At 50.0% G+C, this 16,025-nt stretch overlaps 1 protein-coding gene and 1 long non-coding RNA gene across 2 annotated transcripts in view; one reads left to right on the plus strand and one right to left on the minus strand.

Annotated features, from left to right (window-relative positions):
• The window catches only part of TMEM130 (transmembrane protein 130), a 28,796-nt gene extending 22,977 nt beyond the window's left edge, over window positions 1-5,819 (plus strand). Inside the window, exons 7-9 of the mRNA XM_084762520.1 lie at window positions 3,352-3,458; window positions 3,944-5,586; window positions 5,640-5,819. Of these exons, the coding sequence (XP_084618646.1) occupies window positions 3,352-3,458; window positions 3,944-4,093 (257 nt within the window). The 3' untranslated portion in view covers window positions 4,094-5,586; window positions 5,640-5,819. The remainder of the gene's footprint in view (window positions 1-3,351; window positions 3,459-3,943; window positions 5,587-5,639) is intronic.
• Window positions 5,820-13,246: 7,427 nt separating this feature from the next.
• On the minus strand, window positions 13,247-15,726 carry LOC311586479. The gene is made up of 2 exons (XR_014775540.1): window positions 15,601-15,726; window positions 13,247-13,527 (listed from the first exon to the last, which is right to left on the minus strand). It is a non-coding gene; the product is annotated as an uncharacterized lncRNA (long non-coding RNA).
• Window positions 15,727-16,025: the final 299 nt, after the last annotated feature.

Below are 16,025 nucleotides of genomic sequence, written 5' to 3' on the forward strand. Positions count from 1 at the left end.
TACCAGGGGATCTGATGCCTTAATCTGGATTCTGTAGGCTGTATGCACATACTGCACAGACAGACAGACAGGCAAAACACCCATACACATTACAAAAAAAAAAAAGTGGTGGGATGCAGCAGCCTGTGTTTGTAACCCCAGTACAAAGGGAAGGGATGTGGGGAATGGGGGACCCCTCCGGCTCCCCGGCAGGCCATTCTAGCCAAGTTGGTGAGCTCGGAATTCAGTAAGAGACCCTGTCTAAACAAAAGTAAGGTAGAAGCAGGGTGTGGTGGTGCATATCTACAATTTCAGTATTAGGGAGGCGGAGGCAAGCAGAGCTTTGTGAGTTCAAAGCAAGCCTAGTTTATGTTGAAGTTCCAGGCCAGCCAGGGCTACCATGTGGGGCCTTCTGTCAAACAAACAACCCAAGATTAAAAAAAAAAAAGGGCTGACAAGATGGCTCAGTGGGTAAAGGTGTTGAACATTAAGCCCGACAGTCTGAAGTCTAGCCCGGGGAGGGACATGGTGGAAGAAGAAAACTAACTCTACAAAGTTGTCTTCTGACCTCCACACACTCGCAAATAAGGATGCAAATAAATAAATAATGCGTAAGTGCAATTAAAAATAAATCCAACAAAACAAAACAAGCCCACTGAAAGACAAAGTAGAGAGTGTACACTTGGTGTCCACCTCTGGCCTCCACGACATGCGTGCACAGGGCAATACACCACACACACACACACACACACACACACACACACACACACACATACACACACACACACATACACACACACATACACACACACACATACACACACACACTCACACACATACACACACACACATACACACACACACATACACACACACACTCACACACATACACACACACACACACACACATACACACACACACATACACACACACACACACACACACACACACATACACACACACACATACACACACACATACACACACACACATACACACACACACTCACACACATACACACATACACACACACACACACACACACACTCACACACATACACACACACACACACACACACACACATACACACATACACACATACACACACACATACACACACACACTCACACACATACACACACACACACACACACACACACACACACTCATGTACACTGCCTTTTCTTGGGAAGCAGCGTCATGCTGGTGTAGGAAGAGTGGCCACCCGTGAGCCAACACATTCACATCCCTCATTTACTTCGTCACTTTCCCTTGGCAGCCTCTCAGCTCAGCATAAGCATCCGTAGCATAGACAGAGCCGGGATTTGAACCCATGACCACCTCACTACAGACACTGATTCTAGGTCATGACAGATTCACAGTTCACCATCACATCTTCTCCAAAGCCCCTCCCTCTTCCCGCCTACTGTCTCCCAACAATGCCATCCCACTGTGATGCTATCAAGAGATTAATCCAGTGACTAGGCCAGAGCACTCAGAAGCTCGGCGTCTACGGGAATGCCCAGAGGGATGTACTTGGCACATCTTCCAGTCCAATCCAGCTGACACGGGGGCTATGACAGGGGTCCTTCCCTTGTTCACGAGGTAGAGGATGGAGTCACGCCATTCACTCTTATCGACTACTCATTGAGTCCAGCACACACACCAGGGGCCCCTGAGAAGATACTATCGAATGACTTTATTAAGAGAAATAAAAGGAGGAGGGCATGACTACTCCTAAATTATGGAGAAGATTTTTTGTTGTTGTTGTTGTTGATATAAAGGAGAAAGAAGGCAGAGAGAAGAGCCCAGGCTGAACACGGCTGCCAGACTAAACCAGACCGTGAAGAGGAGAGATGGGGAGAGAGGGAGAGTAAGAAAGGTGCCCTGGGGGCTGGAGAGATGGCTCAGTGGTTAAGAGCACTGTCTGCTCTTCCAGAGGTCCTGAGTTCAATTCCCAGCAACCACGTGGTGGCTCACAACCATCTATAATGAGATCTGGTGCCCTCTTCTGGCCTGAACGTGTATGTGCAAATAGAGCACTCATATACATACAAATAAATATTAAAGAAAGAAAGAAAGAAAGAAAGAAAGAAAGATGGCCTGGGCCAAGAGACCAAGAGACTGGTATAGCCAAAATGGCTGTTATAGAGGGATCAGGCTGGGAGAAGGGAAGTGGAAGCTCAGGCCCTGGGAGGGAGAGGTTTAAGGGTAAGGGCAGGATAAGAACGCTAGCAAAGGCACTTGAGGGATGCTGGGAGATCTGGGAGGAGCCACAGATCTGGGTTACTGAGTCCCAGGTTTCTTTGAGACCTGACACCTTCCAAGTAGATTGCGAATATGTTTTAAAATAGTCTCACACTTCACAGTATTTATTTCTTTTCTTTTATGTGTGGGGAGGTGGGGGTGGGGAGGGGAGGGGATGGGATGGGGGTGGGGATGGTGACGCTAAAGGCCTAGGTAGATGCCTGAGTTTCACACATCCTCTGGGGAGCTGGAGAGGTGGCTGAGCAGTCAAGAGCACTTGTTGCTCTTGTAGAGGCCCGAGGTTCGGTTCCCAGCACCTACACGGTGCCTTACAACCTTCTGTAACTACAGTTCCAGGGTATCCATATGAACACACACACACACACACACACACACACACACACACACACCTGTGCAACGCCCCTACACACACGTTTGTGGGCATGCACACTTGCATGCATAATACATTCACATGCTCACAAACATAAGTAGTTTAAAAAAAAAACACTACTTGAGCCAGGCGTTGTGGAGCACATCTTTAATCCCAGCACTCAGGAGGCAGAGGCAGGCAGATCGCTGTGAGTTCCAGGCCAGCCTGGTCTACAAAGCGAGTCCAGGATGGCCAAGATAACACAGAGAAACCTTGTCTCAAAAAACCAATCCAAACCAAACAAATAAAAAAAAACACTACTTATTTTGTATGTTTGTTTTTGTTATTTCATTTGGTTTGGTTTGATTTGGTTTGATTTGAGACAGGGTTTCTTTGGCTGTCCTGTAACCCATTCTGTTCCAGGGTATAGACCAGGCTGGCCTCGAACTCACAGAGACTCGCCTGCCTCTGCCTCCCGAGTGCTGGGATTAAAGGCGTGTGCCAACACCACCTGGCTACTGTGTGTACTTATATGTGAGGGCCATGACCCACACATGGAGGCCCGGGGACAACTTGGGGGCGTTGCTTATCTCCTTCCATTATCATGTCGGCTCCTGGGGTAGAATTCAGGTTCTCCGGCTTAGCAGAACCTGCCTTTCCCCACGAACCAGTGTTTTAACCCTGGCTATCCAATCCTGTAACTCCTCCCCGCCTCTCTCTCCCTCTCTCTCTCCCTCTCCCTCTCCCTCTCAGGTTTCCAGCCATTTGTCTTTGCTTTCCCTTGCGCCACGCTGATCACCGTGTTGCTGGTTTTCACCATGTACATGACTGTGCGGAACGCCACTAACCAGAAAGACGAGGTAGGTACTCTGCAGGATGGAGGCTAGACCACTGAGTACTCTGCAGGATGGAGGCTAGACCACTGAGTACTCTGCAGGATGGAGGCTAGACCACTGAGTACTCTGCAGGATGGAGGCTAGACCACTGAGTACTCTGTAGGATGGAGGCTGGACCACTGAGTACTCTGTAGGGTGGAGGCTGGGCCACTGAGCCTTAGTTAGGAGAGGGTATGGTAGGCAGACCAGAATTCCATAGGCGGAACCCTGCTAAACCCGGAAGCTAGGACCGACGCACCGAAGAGGCGTGGCTAGACTGGGTAGAATTAGCTGACGTCCCATCTGACTCATCATCACCTTTCCACCGAGCTCTCAAGCCCACCGAGTGGGCTGCGGGGGGGGGGGGCTCCCACGGTGGCGGGGAGTGGGATAGGGTGGTAGTTGACCCGTGGGGTTTTAGTCACCATTGGTGGCTGATTTTGACTTTTTCCCCTCCCGTGTCTGACAAGAGCCCGGAGGCCACCGGCCTCAAGTGCTGCTGCCAGGTGTGCTGCGGCTCCCTCTTTCTGGACTCACCATCCGAGTACCTGGAAATCGTCCGAGAGAACCACGGGCTGCTTCCGCCCCTCTACAAACCTGTGAAAACTTACAACGTGTGAACTCCCCACCCCGTACCTCTCAGTGTTCGCTGATCACCCATTGGGAGCTCCGGGCAGGGTGGCACAGGCTACTGAGCAGGAGGGGTTTACCCACGTGTGACCATTTGCCCAGACTGGTCATTGAGCTGTACAGTCCAACTGTTGTCATCCGTCCTTTGTGTCACCCTCCCAGCTGTCACCCACTCATCTGTGCAGTCTAGTTACCGCTGTAAAGCTTTCCTCGGTCGCCCTCCAACCCCTCCAACCAAGCAGGATTCTGGCATTTGGTGTGTTGTGTAAGAGTCTCCCAAGTGGGCCTGGCTGCCTCTCGCCCGTTGCTTTCACGTGACCGCGTCTGTTGCTTACTGGGGGTTTCGTGAGGCCTTCAGCAATGCAGCTCTGCCTCAACCAGAGAGAAACTAGGAGGGAGGACCCAGAGGGTAAGGATGCTCGGATGGGCACACCCACAGCAAGGAAGGATATACGGGGTACGATGGAGCATCTCAGATGATTTGCTGTGTGTCTGTAAAGCTTGTGGCTGCGACGGACCTGAACTAGGACACGCGTGCACATGAGTGTAGCCTCACCTCTGTCTTTTGTCTCTGCAGTTTTATAACCAGGCAGTTCTATTCTCTGCCTGCTTGCTGGGAGCTAGGCCGGGGACGGGGGTGGTGGGGGGTGGGGCGCAGATGAATACCCTGTGAGTGTGGAATGCTTTATAAGTGGACTCTAAAAGAGAATTGAAACAAAAAGGAAGGTTAGTCTAGCAAGGACTTGGATATTCTCTCTCTCTCTCTCTCTCTCTCTCTCTCTCTCTCTCTCTCTCTCTCTCTCCCTCCCTCCCCCTTTCTCTCCCTCCCTCCCTTCCCCTCCCCCTTTCTTTCTGTGACACCTTGCTTACTCAGTTGCTCCCAAAGTAGCAGATGGAAGAAGCTGGAGGCAGAGGATGCCCCGAAAGATGAGTAGAAGCCTGGCATGGTGGCTCACACCTTTAATCCCAGCATTGAGGAGGCCAAAGCAGGCAGATCTGTGGTCAGAGTTCAAGATCAGCCTGGTCTACATAGTGAGTTCCAGGACAGCCAGAGCCACATAGGGAGTTCTAGCCCACACACAACTCCCTCCCCCTCCCCTGCCAAGAGAAAAGAAGAAACAAAGAAGAAGGGAAGGAAGGAAAAGAAAAGAAAAAAGAGAGGGAGAGAGATGGTAAGTGGGTACAGATAGAAGCATCCAGGCTTACCTGGGTACCTAGCATATTCAGGCAGCCTGCACCTGCTGGATGCTTAGGCCCAGGTGCACACATCCAGGTGTGCCAAGGAAGCCTGCACCTGTTGGATGGTTAGGCCCAGATGCACACATCCAGGTGTGCCAAGAAAGCCTGCACCTGCTAGATGGTTAGGCCCAGGTGCACACATCCAGGTGTGCCAAGGAAGCCTGCACCTGCTGGATGGTTAGATCCAGGTGCACACATCCAGGTGTGCCAAGGAAGCCTGCACCTGCTGGATGGTTAGACCCAGGTGCACACATCCAGGTGCAAGGAAGCCTGCACCTGCTGGATGGTTAGATCCAGGTGCACACATCCAGGTGTGCCAAGGAAGCCTGCACCTGCTGGCTAAGGATGGTCAAGACTGTCTAGATCTCTGTCACTGTGACTGTTGGCCCTTGGAGATCCTGCTGAAATAGTGTTCTCGTACCATTCATCCCTGTGATGTACTGCCGTCATTCCTGAATAAAAGCTTCACCAAGCACACTCTGTGTGGCAGAGTGGCTTTTTTTTTTTCTCCCTGTGTGCCAATGAAGCTTCGTAAGAGCTCTGCAGCAACAGGCTGTCCTTGGGGCACCCTGCAGTGATGGGGACTAACTGGAACCCCTCAGAGGTGGCATGACCCAAGAGTGTCAGTGCCTTTTCTCATCACCATTAAAATTCCCAACCGAAGCAACCTAGAGGAGGCTTTGTTTTGTCTCCTGTGTCTCCTGGTGTATGTAGGCAGACAGTCCATCACAGAGGGGCGCCCATGGCAACAGGAGCACGCGGCGGCAGGTCGCTAGCTGGCCACTTTCTCTTTTTTAAGTTTAGTCCATGGGTCCATGGAACCACGCCCACATTCAGAGAGGCTCTTCCCTCCTTTGCTAAATCTTTCTAGGTGCTTCTAAGTTCCATCAAATGGACAATCAAGATTAACCAAACCGGGTGATGGTGGCACATGCTGCAGCACTCCTGAGGCAGAGGCGGGCGGATTGCTGAGTTGGAGACCAGCCTGGTCTACAAAGGACAACCAAGGGTACACAGAAAAACCCTGTCTTGAAACAAACAGACAAAACGAAAAAGATTACCCATTATAGGCCCCCTACCTGTTGAACTGGGAAAGTGTTTTCCTTGAGGCCGGGAGTTGGATTCTGAGAGCCCATGGTTTGTTGTTTGCTTGTTTTTTTGTTTCTTTGCTGTTATTGTTGTCTTGTTAAACAAACAAACAAACAAAAAGCCTGGCAGGGTGGTTGGGGAGACAGAAAGGATCCCTGGGACACACTCATTGGCTGGCTATCCTAGCTGAGTCAGCAATCTCCAGAAAGGATCCCTGGGACGCACTCATTGGCTGGCTATCCTAGCTGAGTCAGCAATCTCCAGGCCAGCAAGAAATGGTGTCTCAAAAAACACAAGGTGGGCCGGGCGTGGTGGTCGCCCGTAATCCCAGCACTCAGGAGACAGAAGCATGTGGATCTCTGAGTTCAAGACCAGCCTGGTCTACAGAGTGAGTTCCAGGACAGCCAAGGCTACACAGAGAAACCCTGTCTTGAAAAAAGCAAACCAACCACCACCGAAAACCAAACACAAGGTGGGGAGAATGACTGAAGAATGGCACCTGAGGTTAAGCTTTAGCATCCACATGTATGTGCACACACGTGCACAAGCACTCACATAGGTAAACAAGCACATACTAGAATTTTAATACAATTGCTTTCCTTTGCAATACTTTTGTTATGCTTTTGAAAAACTACGCCTCTGTGAATTATTATGTAGAGAGGTCCCTGGAGACCACAGGGTGTGGCGGAGGACCCTGTTTTTTACTGCTGAACAGAACCGGTTAGTTGGAACCCAGGAGAGCCTGTGCCAGCCTGCATTTCCCAATATTTCCAGCAGGTGGCAGTGTTCACTTGGCCTAATCTGGCAGTTTCCTTTGCCAAGCATTGCCCAAGCCCAAGAGTCAAGACGGGTGTAGACTCCTGTGGCACCCCAACAGCTGCAGCGAGCGCGCGCGGACACACACACACACACACACACACACACACACACACACACACACACACACACACACACACACACACACACCACACATGCATGCTTATATTCTTACAGCTGAGACAGCCAGTTTGGCAATCAGCTTCGAGAACGTTCAGCCCCTTCCAGCACAAAACCGTTTAGAACTTCTAACCCCCTCACAAAAGGCCAGGCATGGCTGCACACACGCCTATAACCAAAACGCCACAGGAGGCTGGCTGCTAGGGCTGCCGCCCTAACTCCAAGTTCAGAGAGAGGCCCTGACTCAAACGAGTAAGACAGAGTGATAGCACGGGGCTCCCGACGGCTTCCTTTGGACTCCACAAACACACATGAACACACACACAGTGGCAGAGGATGGGACAACTGGTTCCAGGAGAGGCAAGAGGTATCGCCCAGACAGGGAGGACCTCTCTCCTCATGCCTCTGTGGGACAGCCTGCTCACGGTGGGTTTTCTGTCATCCTGTCTGTAACCCAGATGCCCACAAGGGTCAGGGATGTTCTGACTTCTGTCTTGCTCTTCTTACAGAACTTTACCTTTATTATTATTATTTTTAAAATTTTTATTTCCATCTTTATTCTGTGTTTTCTGTGCCCCTTGCAGACAGCCCATGGCTGTGATGAAACACCAGCTTGGACAGGAAAGGGTTTATCTTACTCATACTTTCATATAAACAGTTCATCATCAAAAGTCGTGAGGGGCAGAAGCCTGGAGGCAGGAGCTGATGTAGAGGCCGAGGAGGGGCGCCACCACGCTGGCTTGCTCCCTGTGCCTTGCTCAGCCTGCTTTCTTATAGAATCCTGGCCCACCAGCTGAGGGATGGCATCACCCACAAAGGCCTGGGCCCTCTCCCGTCAATCACTAATTAAGACGATATCCTGCAGGCATTTCTGCAGTCCGAACTTTTGGAGGCATTTTTTTTCAACTGTGGCTCCCTCTTTTCAGATGATTCTAGCTTGTGTCAAGTGGATGTAAAATTAGCCAGCACGTTTTCCATCGAAATGACCCCCAATATTTGTCTCCAGCTCAGACTATACCAAGCCCATGATGAGCCTATTTATTTGCGGCCCGTTTTTTGACTTCTCACATCTTCCCTGTCCAGAACTAGTTTCCAGTCTAGCCCAAACTTGTCTTCTAAGTTGAAATCTTCTACCAAAGCCAAACGTCTCTCTCACCGCCTGGTCCCTCCATGAAAATCCCAGTGCAATTCCAATAATGGACACCAGGGGGTGCTACAAGCTTTTGCAAGAAGTAGGGGGTGACCAGTCTTCCACTTCCTTGAGCATTTGGTTTTGGGGCCATAGTCTGGTTTATCTGCAGCCATGCTGTTTCTAAAACTATCAATCAGTTCATTCCCTTTCAACAGCCCCCCCTCAACGACTCCCCAAGCCTTCAGCACTAATCTCAGTTCCCAGGATCCAACATTGAGTTTTGGACACTCCAGTCCAAGATTGGAGGTTAGGCAGATCAAGAGTTCAAGGTTATCCTCAGCAACGTAGTTGAGTCTGAGGCCAGCCTGGGATGTGTGAGACTCTATCTCAAAAAGTAAACGAGGGCAGGGGAGATGGCTCAGTGGTTAAAGTACGCACCTGGCTTTAACCCTGAAGCCAGGGTTGTCCTGGATAGAGGCTCCCTGAAGCCAGGTGTCTATGGAGCTAGTCATCTTGATGAGCTCTGGGTTTGACCCAGACCCTGCCTCACTGAAAAAAAAAAATGCAAGTGTGATAGAAGATGATTTTGGACATTGACCTTAGGCCTCCATGTGCACAGCCACACACATGCAAAAAAAAAAAAAAAAAAAGTACATACCTGACCACACATAAAAATAGAAAAAAAAAATCAAAGCAAACCTCCCCCCATGGGTCTTGAGGGACACCCAACACCCAGGGTACAGCGCTGCACAAAACACATCATTTGGCGTCACAGTTTATCCCTCGTCCGTTCGGGGAGATGTTCCTGATTCCCACACTGAGGGTGCAACAGTGAGCAAAGCCAGGGTAGCCTCAACATCTTCCCATCTCTCCTGGTTAATAATGGTCAGCTGCCAACTTGGCACAGCCCAGCAGTTATATGAGGGAGTCTCATTTTGGGAGTGTTGCCTGGATCACACTGGCCTCTGGGCATAACTGCCCCAGGACTGTCATAATGGCTAGTCGATATGGGAAAGCCCAGTCCACTGTGAGAGGTCCTCCCAGACTCCAAGGTAGACCTGGCCTGTATCAGAAAGGGTGGGGGGGACCTCAAGCCTGAGAATGAGGCAGCAAGCAGCTTCTCTCCAAGTCTCTGCTTCCAGTTCCAGCCCCGTCTGGAGCCCTGCCCTGACTTCCCTCACTGTGTAGTGACTCAGCCTGGTTGTCAACTTGACCACACCCCAAGCTTTCCCAGGGGTCGCTTATCAGATAACCCGTGTATCAGCGGTTTACCTCACGATTTGTAACAGCAGCAAAATTACAGCGATGAAGCCGCAACAAAGTACGTTTATGGTTGGATGAGGTGGTCACCACAGCATGAGGAGCTCTATTAAAAGGCCGCTTGGAAAGCCCCTGCTCCAGGCCTTCAGCCCCAGACTGACACTGCTAAGCCGTCTAGTCTGTGGGCTGACTGACTACAGGATTCTCTGCCTCTCCAGCGTGAGGCAGCTGTTGGTGGACCACCTGGACTGCATCCCGTATACAGACCCAACAGATAGCCTTTTAATGTGTGTTCACCCATCACTTCTTCCTTTAGAGAAGCCTGATTGTTTCAGATGGTAGCCACTGAGATGAAGTAAACCCTTCATCCTCACGTTGTTATTGGTTGTGGTGTTTAATCACAGAAATGGATAGCGAAGCAGGGCCAGCATCCCCACACAGATACAGTTGTAGGATTTGGGAGCATCATGGGTTCTAGGCCTCTTTTCTTTGTCTTGCCCGGGGGTGGGGAGGGGTGTGTGTGGGGGGGGAACATGACTGAAGTTTGACCAGTACCCAGCTTGAAGGCTGTCATGGAAAAGACCAAATTTCTTCACTGGTCCCAACGGTTGTAATGAGGTTTGGTAACTGTCTTAGTCACTGTCCTATTGTTCTGCTCTCTATCCTGAACCACAGGCAGCAGGAGGGGGGGTGGGGAAAAGAGAGAGAGAGAGAAAGAGAGAGAGAGAGAGAGAGAAAGAGAGAGAGAGAGAGAGAGAGAGAGAGAGAGAGAGAGAGAGAGAGAGAGAAAGTGCACATGCCAAGCCACACCTACTCCAACAAGGCCACACCTACTCCAACAAGGCCACACCTACTCCAACAAGGCCACACCCACTCCAACAAGGCCACACCTCCTAATCCTTCTAATCCTTTCCAAACAGTTCACCAACTAGGAACCAAGCGTTTAAATATATGAGCCTTATTGGGCGACCATATGTGGTTTGGGCAGAAAGCCACAAGGTCCTGGGCCTGGTGACACAGGTCTGTCATTCTTCCTTTGGGGAAACTGAGTCAGGAGGTCCACACTTTGCACTACAGAGTGAGTTCAAGGTCAGCCTGGGTAACTTAGTGAGACCCTGCCTCAAAATAAAAGGTAATAGAATGAGTTCTAGTCAGCAGCTCCCATGATAATCCATCAAATTAAGAAGTAAAGCAAGGGTGCAGTGTAGCTCAATGGCAGAGCTCCTGCCTGGGGTGCCCCAGTGAAGGGCGGGTGTGTGGCTCTGCAGGAGAGGCAGCAAGTGAGGCACTGGGCTCCACAAGGATTTTTTTAAAATTTTTTTTCTTTAATCAATGTTTTCATTATTGACAGACTTCAAACCTCTCAAACTTTTTTTTTTAAAGATGTATTTATTTATTATGTATACAGTGCTCTGCCTGCATGTACACCTTCAGGCCAGAAGAGGGCACCAGATTTCATTACAGGTGGTTGTGAGCCACCATGTGGTTGCTGGGAATTGAACTCAGGACCTCTGGAGGAGCAGCCAGTGCTCTTAACCTCTGAGCCATCTCTCCGGCCCCCACAAGGATTTTCTTAACGAGGTGGACCAGTTCACGGTTCCTCACTCTGCGGGTCCCCACTTTTCCCAAAAGGTTATGGAGACAGCGACAGATTGCCAGTGATGGCGCTCAGGGTGTGTGACACAGGACAGACATTACCTCTGTTTAGTAAATACTCGAAGGTAAAGGAAGTTGGGGTTCCCAGAGCACTCGTGGCAGCTCACACTCATTTGTAACCTCCGTTTCAAGGGAGCTGGAGCTCTCTTCTGCCTTCTGTGGGCATTGCCACCTGTGGTTCCCAGACATAAACACAGGCAAGCACTCACACATATAAAATAAAGTGGAAAAAAAAAAATCCCTTGACAGTGTAGCCCAGGCAAGGAAGCAAGGACTTAGGCAGGACTTAGAAAAAAAAAATCTCATGGAGGTTCCTCTTCACCTCATTTATAAGACAAGGTCAGGGGCCTGGAGAGATGGCTCAGAGGATAAGAGCACTGGCTGTTCTTCCAGAGGTCCTGAGTTCAATTCCCAGCAACCACATGGTGCCTCACAACCATCTGTAGTGGGATCTAATGCCCTCTTCTGGCCTGCAGGTGCACATGCAGATAGAACACTGTATATTAATTAGAAATAAATACATCTTTAATAATAATAATAAAAAAAGAACAAGGTCAGATCACAATATCCCTCAAACTTCTCTTTCTTTGCCTCCAAAATGCTTGACTAACCTGGGGACAGTGGTACAGTTTTGTCATCCCAGCTGCTCGGGAGAGTGAGGCATAAGGATTGTGGGGCTTAAGAGTCCCAGGCTGCTGCAAATAATACAGAAATGAGGAAGGTGAGGTATGGGCTGAGGTTAAATAAACGATTTGTCCCACTGGCCAATTGGAACAAATGTTCACCAGCTACCCTACCCCCTTTGTGTGTGTGTTTAAACAAAACTCACTAAGTAGCCCCGGCTAGCCCGGAATTTGCTATGTAGACCAGGCTAGTAATCAAGTTGCAGTGACCTTCTTGCCTCTGCTTCTTAGAGTGCAGAAGTTACAGGCACAGCTGGCCCGTTCAGCCCTTTGCTGGAGCTAGTGTGTCTTGGCGACATCTGGCTGGCTAGGGACAAAGCACCCTGTCTGTCCTAATCATTTTTCACTTCTTCCTAACTAGCAACCAAAAAGCAGGGCCGCGGAAAAGGTTCAGTGGGTGAGTCCCCGGGTCTCACACGGCGGAGGGAGAGAACCTGTTAATCCCGAAGGTTGAAGGAGAAAGACCACTGACACAAACCACCGTGGACAAACTAATTAAAGCAAGTTTTTTTGTTTTGTTTTGTTTTTGTTTTTAATTCATGTACATGGGCTGCCTCCCCCTCAGGCAGGGTTCGAGAAGTCAGCATTGGTTGTGAGGAAGACTGCTATGAATTATAATTATGTGGCAAGAGGGTACCATGGCGGGGCCCATGCCAAGTTATGCCCCTGAGGAATTCCGCCATGCAACGGCTGTGGTATAAGGAGGTTTACTGGGGGGGAGCGGAAGGGGGGCTTGGGGAAGGGGTAGAGGCAGGAGAGTGGCCATGTATACAGGCAGGTAAATGAGAATAGAGCCATGACAGGAGGCAGCGGCACAGAGAAGGACACAAAGTGGGGGGGGGGGGGGGAGAGCCAGAAAGAGAGAGAGAGAGAACTGGGGTGGCAGAGAGTCCTTTTACCCAGCAGCCCACACCTGGCTGGAGGTGGTGGCAGGCGGTGTCGTAAGATGTTGCTAGGTCTCTGAGAGGCAGGCCAGTAGAATTGCCTGTACACTAACAAAGACAAGGAAGGCAGGGCTCAGAGGCAGGGGGGCGTTTCCAAATGGGGGAAACAGGCAGGGTTACAGGAACAGAACGTTAATTAGCAGGTGGTCAGAATGAGGCAGTCATAACAGGGCGGGCATAGGCCGCAGGATGGTTACAAGCAACTTTTTTTTTTTTAAATTTTTAAAGGTTTATTTATTATGTATACCATATCTTGCCTGCAGGCCAGAAGAGGACACCAGATCTCATTATAGATGGTTGTGAGCCACCATGTGGTTGCTGGGGATTGAACTCATGACCTTCGGAAGAACAGGCGGCGCTCTTAACCACTGAGCCATCTCTCCAGCCCACAAGCAACTTTTGAAACGAAGACATGATTGGCATTCCTGGAGCAGGCAGGACAGGACCATTTGCAGTTAAGGTTACAGGTGAGGCCTAGTCCAATCCTGAGCAAACAGAGATTTAATTAAAAACAGGAATGAGGGACTCTAGGTGAGAGAAGTATGGGAGAATGGGGAACTAGAAGGATCCAGAGGGTCCTAGAAACCTACAAGTAGAACATTATGATGGGCAGATCTGGGCCCAGGGGTTCGGCTCAAACTATGGCACCAGCCAAGGACAATACATGCAGTAAACTTCGAACCCTTACCCAGATCTAGCCAATGGACAGGACATTCTCCACAGTTGAGTGGAGAGTGGGGTCTGACTTTCACATGAACTCTGGTGCCCCATATTTGATCACGTCCCCTTGATAGGGAGGCCTAGTGGCATTCAGAGGAAGGATAGCAAGCTACCAAGAAGAGCCTTATGAGCATATACAGGGGGAGGAGGTCCCCCTCAGTCACAGTCATAGGGGAGGGGAATAGGGTGAAAGTGGGAGGGAGGGAGGAATGGGAGGATAGAAGGGATGGGATAACAATTGAGATGTAATACGAATGAATGAATGAATAAATGAATAAATAAATAAATAAATAAATAAATAAATAAATAAATAAATAAAAAACCAGGAATGAACCTATTTTGCCTTTAGCATAAGATGGCTTTTAAGCCTGCAACGGAGGAAGACTGGTTCTTCAAACCGACGCCTGAAAGTTGTACTCTGACCTCTGTATGTTTGCCTCTCTGACAATAAATAAATAAGTGTATGCAATAAAACAACAACAGAACAAAGCCCACACTGTTTGTGTGTCTAACTTCTGAGCCACAGGCCAATCCCATAGTGAGAGGCAACTGCCCCTTTCTTTTCCACAGGGCATAGGTCCTAGGCAATGATCTTTCTGTAAAAAGCTCTCTGCTCTAAGCCAGACTTGTTTCTCCGTTGTCTCTCAGAGAGTACCAGGATGAATTGGGTTTCAAAAGACCAGCAGGTGCCTTGGGATGCCTGAAGACTCTGCCCCATCCCATCCCTCTCAGTCCCCCAAAGAATTGGGAGCACAGGGGTCCCAAAGTTGTTGAGACAAAGGGGTTTCTTGTTACCAGAATTGTTAGGGTCAGAGCCTGGGCCCTGGCAAACCTTAATGAACCAGGCTCAGCTGGTGTCTCAATAAAACAATTAAAGATACAGGCAAAAAAAAAAAAAAAAAAAGCCAGTCCAAGGCAAGGCGTCATGGCACACACTATTAATTCAGCATTTGAGAGGCAGAGCATTCCAGGCCAGCCTGATTTACAGAGAGGATATACCAAGGGAGGCCCTATGTAAAAGAGAGAGCCGGGGGTGGGGGTAGGGTGGGGATGAGGGGTTCCCACTCTACAGACAAAGTGCTGTTCCCCCATGGTGGCAGGCATGCAAGGCAACGGACAAGTAGTTGAGAGCCACATCCTGATTTGCAAGGCAGGGAGAGATGTGTGTGTGTGTGTGTGTGTTTGTGTGTGTGTGTGTGTGTGTGTGTTTATTCAAAGTGGCCATATTAACAAGAGGAACAAAGAAGTACAGTGACCTCCTCCCAAGCCCACAGCCTACCTCTGGCCACTGACAGAGGTTTAGGTTTAACAGAGGTATTAAGTAGCCATGGCCTAAGGCGTGGCCATGCCCCAACAGCGACCTGTCCGTCATGGTCTCTACTACAGTCTCTCCTGCAAGGTGGTCCGACTGTGTAAAATCTCTTCCTGAGAGACATGCTTTATCCATCACCCCGGCCTCAGCCTGCTTTTTCCTCAGCAGGAGATTCCTGGTGGAGTGTTCGTTGTTTCACGAGTTTGATAAGTGAGTGGCGGGGAGGGTGTACCAGTGTCTCTTTAGAACCTCTTCCTTCCTTCCAGGACAGTTACAAAAGCACAGAGATCTCACCAACTCAGAGACGCCGCCCCCCTTCACCCCCCCCCCCCCCCCCCCCCGCCGCGCCAGGGGAATACTCTTTCCCATTAACAGGAGGTTACTGTGAAAGATACTTGTCAGGAAAGAGAGATTATCTGATTCAAAGACACAGAGGCCACTGAACACTGCTGCCCGTCCCCCCTCCCCCCGCCCCCGCCCCGTATCTGCATGAAAGTTGACAGGAGAATTGCATTAAAATACATACATTGTCTGGTGATGATGATGATGACAACGAGGACGAGGAAAAAGACGAGGAAGATGACGACGACGAAGATGATGGCGGGGCGGCGGCGGTGGTGATTTATTCCTACCTATATATCTCACCAAAGCAACAGAGCCGGGGATGGCACAGCTAAGATTAACTCTGGATTCCTCCCCGATACCCTCATGGTGGGCTTCCCCACTGCTCCGCCGAGCGACCGGAAGCTCACGGGCCTAAGGCTCACCTGTGCTGGGAGTAGCCAGGTGGAAGCCGGATCAAGAAGTGGCTAAAGCCGGGCATGGGGGCGCACACCTTTAATCATCCCAGCACTTGGGAGGCAGAGGCAGGCAGGTCGCTATGAGTTCGCGGCCAGCCTGGTCTACAAAACGAGTCCAAGATAGCCAAGGCTACCCAGAAAAACCAGGTCT

The sequence above is a fragment of the Acomys minous genome (assembly GCF_964271855.1).
Source record: "Acomys minous genome assembly, chromosome: 16".
Classification (NCBI taxonomy): domain Eukaryota; kingdom Metazoa; phylum Chordata; class Mammalia; order Rodentia; family Muridae; genus Acomys; species Acomys minous.